The 5,275-nt window shown below is 30.6% G+C and overlaps 1 protein-coding gene across 1 annotated transcript; it reads left to right on the top strand.

Annotated features, from left to right (window-relative positions):
* The first annotated feature begins 1,073 nt into the window (after nucleotides 1–1,073).
* Nucleotides 1,074–2,667, top strand: LOC127135293 (L-lactate dehydrogenase B). Its single transcript, XM_051062039.1, has 2 exons — nucleotides 1,074–1,886; nucleotides 2,046–2,667. The coding sequence occupies exons 1-2, from the start codon at nucleotides 1,281–1,283 to the stop codon at nucleotides 2,490–2,492; spliced, it is 1,053 nt and encodes a 350-aa protein (XP_050917996.1). The 5' UTR covers nucleotides 1,074–1,280; the 3' UTR covers nucleotides 2,493–2,667.
* The last annotated feature ends 2,608 nt before the right edge of the window (nucleotides 2,668–5,275 follow it).

Raw genomic sequence — 5,275 nt, 5'->3', positions numbered from 1 at the left:
AGACTAACTACTTAAAGCTCTGGTCATGTTTGGTTTGGAGACTAACCACTTCAAGCTTTAGTTGGTTGTTTGTTAAAGTTAGTCTGAAACTTCATTTCCTTGTATAAAGGGAGCTTGTGAGCTTAATCTTCTAAAAACTCTCAAGCAAATATTGAATACTCTCAATTTCATTTCTTGGGGAGATGAGTAGATCACTTCTTTAGATCGGGCCCCTATAAATTTCTAGTGTCGTTTTCTCTTCCCTTATCTCTTTTATTTTTCATTGAGTTTCTTTATTTTAAATTTCCGCTGTTTATTCAAATGTTTTTTTTATAAAATATTTTTGAACTCTAATTTTTAAAATAATTTTATTTTAAATCATTGATTTTCAATCTTCCACAATTCATCCCTTCTTAAGTATGAAGTCACATGATCAATAAATAGAAATATTGTTGCTTGAGCTTGGTCGTAACAATTACTACGTGTCAATCTCCATTATTGTTTGTAATGAGTTTGAAAAATTTTAAAAAAATTATATTAGGAGATATAAAGACGATCCACAAGTCTTATGTTAAGAGTTTTGTTACCTGACTAAGGATAAAGGTGGCTTAGGCATCAATAAAACTTATATAATGAATGATATTTTTCTGTTTAATTTCTTTTGAAATTTATTAACTAATCCAAATGATGGATGGTGTTAGATGTTCATCTCTTACCATTCTTTGCATCTCTTACAATGATGCTTCTTCAAAAAGTCATTCAAACATTTAGTGAGAAGATATGTACGGAAAAATTAGTTGCACTATAAAAATAATATATCTCTCTCTGTCTTCTTTGATAAAAATTATACAATCTAAACGAACATAATAATCTGTGGTATGTTTTTTTACCACATATAGACATATAAGTATCTTTTACAAAAGAAGACATATATCTTAGGTGGTATATAATTTGTGGTAGTCTAAAAAATTCTTAGCATGTTAAACCATATTCTCTATTGTGGTATTTTGTGATTAAGAATTTACCATCTTAAATACCACACATGGTTTAGGACGATAAAAATATGTCTTCACTAAGAAATACCCAATTCCTATAAAAGGAATTATACCTGGTTAGTACCCAAATTTCAAAAGCAAAACGCAAAACCCGGAGGATTTTATATTTTCCAAACCAACATCCTCCTTCCTTTTCCAACAATCCTGAGTGCTAAATCTCATCTCACAAACCACATTAATACCCTCAACTCATCTTCTCAACATCATTCTCCACTTCGTTCTTTAACCATAAACACACAAATCATCATGGACAACAGCAGTTCTGGTTCATTAGGCCCAGGAGGCCTCGACCTAACCCAAATCTTCTTCAAACCCATCTCCAACGCATCCCCTCCATCTCTCACCAAAAGCCACAACAAGATCTCCGTCATCGGCGCCGGAAATGTAGGAATGGCCATTGCTCAAACCATCCTCACTCAAGACCTCACCGACGAGCTCGTTATCGTGGATAACAAACCCGACAAGCTCCGCGGCGAGATGCTCGACCTTCAGCACGCTGCTGCTTTCCTCCCCCGCGTCAAGATCAACTCCTCCGTTGAATACTCCGTCACCGCCGGCTCTGATCTGTGTATCGTTACCGCCGGTGCACGACAGATAGCGGATGAGTCCAGGCTTAACCTTCTCCAGAGGAACCTTGCGCTTTTCCAGGGAATTATACCCGTTCTGGCTAGTTACTCGCCGGAAACGATTCTCATAATCGTGTCTAACCCCGTTGACGTTCTCACCTATATCGCATGGAAGCTTTCCGGGTTTCCATCGAACAGGATCATCGGCTCGGGTACCAATTTGGATTCGTCTCGCTTTCGTTTCCTCCTTGCTGATCACCTCCAGGTCAATGCGCAGGATGTTCAGGTCATTCTCATTTTCTTTCATGGATGCTTTGAGATTTCACTGGAATGATTTATGTAAGTTATAAACAAAGTATTTGATACATGTTTGACGAAATGACCGAATGAATTAATAATATTTAAGTTGAAGGAGTAATTTTCAGTTTGTATATTGGTTTTGCAGGCATGCATAGTAGGGGAGCATGGGGATAGTTCAGTGGCATTATGGTCAAGTATTAGCGTTGGGGGTGTTCCTGTTCTGAGTTTTTTGGAGAAACAACAAATTGCTTATGAGAAAGAAACGCTGGAGAATATACACAAGAAAGTGATTGACAGTGCTTATGAAGTCATCAATCTAAAAGGCTACACTTCATGGGCTATCGGGTACTCTGTGGCTAGTTTGGCTCGGTCGATTATTAGGGATCAAAGAAAGATCCACCCTGTGTCTGTTTTGGCTACGGGATTTTATGGCATTGGTGATGATGTTGAAGTGTTTTTGAGCTTGCCGGCACAGCTTGGTAGAGGTGGAGTACTTGGTGTAACCAATGTGCACATGAATCAAGAGGAGGAAGAGAGGTTTAGGGACTCTGCTAAAACCATCTTAGAGGTTCAGACTCAGTTGGGTATTTGAATGGGTAATTTGTTTATACTTTCCATAGTTATCTTCCACTGCAAGTGTTTTTTTTGTTTACCACTTGCTTATATCCAAAATGTTGGCAGTATTCAGATCTTGTCGTATGATGTCTAATGTGTAAATATTTACACATACCACTCAAATTTCAATATAATTTTTCTATTAGTCTTTGTGCCTCTTCTTTGTTCACCACATAGGGTAGTTTTTTTTTAACATTCTTATATTCATTTTAATATACTATGTTCACCCTATTTATATGATGAACAGTGTTTTTTAATAAAAATATATATTTTATGAACAGGATCATGAACAGTATCTTGTGAATAGTATTAGTGAACAGTAATTTTAAATGGAGAAACGAAATTGGTTAATAAGATAAAAAAAAATTGGTTAATGAAGTGATGAAATTGATTAATAAACACACAACTAATTAAAATGATTTTGTGTAACATAAAATTTATTAATAAAATATAAAAAAGTTGGTTAATGGAGTGATTAAAGTGGTTAATAAACATTCGAATATTTAAATTTTTTTTTTATTATAAAACAAAGTTGGTTAATAAAACATAAAATATTAATTAATAAAAATATAATATTGATTAATCATATTAATTTTAAAAATAATAATAATAGTTTTTATATTTTTATAAAAAAATATTTATTACTATAATATGTCAAATATATTTATATCCATTAAAATATAAAAAAAATTACATGTAGTTGTGTAGTAGGAGAGAGAATTTAATGATAAAATATTAAAAAGATATTGTTTTGGGTAGGCGTAAGAAAGCATGTTTTTTTAAATGGCGACGAGTGAGGAGTGCGTATGTTTTTCTTAGAGATAATTGAGGAAGCCTTAATTAAAGAAGCCTCACTACGCTTTAATCAAACTCCTTCCAATTTCCCAGTTTTTTAAGTTCAAGTAGGGTAGTTTAATTTAGTATCTTTAAATATACCAATTTTCATTTTTAACATCTTCAAATATTTTCTTTAAACTTTTATTCTTCTAAATTTTCAGTAACTGATTTTAGTCCATATTATTTACAGAAGATTGTGTTACATATTTCTAGTAACTGTTTTGATGACAGATCACTAATAAGATTTTTTTATAATAGTTTTAAAAATATTATTAGTTTAATAATTTAATTTTTTATATTTATTAGTTTATCCATAACTTTAAATCAAAGATTCAATTGTTAAAGTAAATGGTTAAAATATTTTAAAATCTTAAAAATAAAATAGTTAATCTAAAGAAGTAATCTGGAATATGCAACGTTAAGTTTTATAAAATAATAGAAATTAAATTAATAATAGAAAATTTAAATGGACCAAAAATCAAAATTTTCAAAAAAAATAAAAATAAAAACTAGTACATTACATAAACGTTATAAAGAAAGTAATTTCTTTATTGTCTATGAAATATGGATGACAATGGATAGAGTTTGTGCATTATATTATAGTGCATGTCTCCATATTTATGTTTTAAAAAAAAATTCAGTATTCGAACTCATATCGGCGTGAGCATCAATGTCTGCACCAATACATGTATCATATGGGTATTTAAGTACCCTTATTCGTATATGCTACCCATATTTTTAATAAAGTTAAATCCATCAATTACGAAATATTAAATATTTTAATGTTTTTTAACGATATTTAAAAATACTCAAAAAATTTATTGTTCAATATAAAATAAATAAACATTTATATTAAAATGTGTGTTACTTTATAGTGATATTTTTTTAAGAAATTGAAAGACATGCACTTTTATATAATAACTAGGAACAAACCCGTCCGGACGCACGGGCTTTTGAGAGATTATATTATTGAACGCGTTATTGTTAATTAGATGTTTCAGATATGTATTTAAAGGAATAGTTAAATTAAAAAAAAGTGTTTTGAATTGTTACAAATTCTTTAAAAAATGCATTGGAGTTGTAATGAATTATAATTAATATGTAACATTTAAATAAAAAAATGAGAATAAAATAAAGGAATTAGTTGAAATTGAAAAAAAAATATTTTAGTAGGTATGTTAGAAACAATGTTAAAGTATTAATGAAGAATGTAGAAAGTTATATACATAAAAATTAATAAATATGTAATTTAATTGATATAGTTAAAAATTAATTGAATTTTTTTTAGTTATAGTGATATTATGTGTATAAAATAATAAATATGTAAATAAAACGGAATAGTTAAAAAAGAGTGAATTTATAAAAAATGTAAATTTAAAAACGTGTAAAAAGTCAGAATGGGATTGGGTTTTGAAAAATAACTTTGGCCCATAGCAGGTAAAATAAATAGTATTAGGATTTTTTTAGAAACACGTTAGCGACATATTAGAAGTAAGTCAGAAAGTTTCCACTGCAGGAAGAATGGCTCCACTGAAACCTATTTGTTTGTCAAACGAGTATGGTTTCATTTTGGCCTATAACCTATTGATTTAATGTTTGGTTCCATATGATTTTACAAATGTATCAAATAAATTCAAGAATTGTAATGTATATTACGTGTTTGTTGCAGATCACCATCGCATTCGAAAAATAGCAATGAATGGATTCAGAAAAAGTTGGACACCTTTTATGCTGAAGTAGTACCTGTGAATAAGGAATCAAGTGCCGCTACAAGATTGAAAAAGAAAGGAAAAGGAAAACAACATGCAATACCGGTATCTGGAGTCAGTGAAACAAGAAAAGCATCCAAGGAAGCAGTAACTTGCCAAAAATAAAGGCATCGATGAATGTTCCAAGGTTGCTGAGGTTTCCGGAAAAAACAGA

Source organism: Lathyrus oleraceus, chromosome 4, assembly GCF_024323335.1.
Source record: "Lathyrus oleraceus cultivar Zhongwan6 chromosome 4, CAAS_Psat_ZW6_1.0, whole genome shotgun sequence".
In the NCBI taxonomy this organism is placed as follows: Eukaryota; Viridiplantae; Streptophyta; class Magnoliopsida; order Fabales; family Fabaceae; genus Lathyrus; species Lathyrus oleraceus.
The sequence above is the reverse complement of the archived record's forward strand: the minus strand, read 5'-3'. Positions and strand labels throughout refer to the sequence as shown.

Coding starts and splice junctions, on each gene's coding strand:
- LOC127135293 (XM_051062039.1), top strand. CDS start 1,281: ATGGACAACAGCAGTTCTGGTTCATTAGGCCCAGGAGGCCTCGACCTA. Junction 1,887..2,045: donor TCAATGCGCAGGATGTTCAG/GTCATTCTCATT, acceptor TTGGTTTTGCAG/GCATGCATAGTAGGGGAGCA.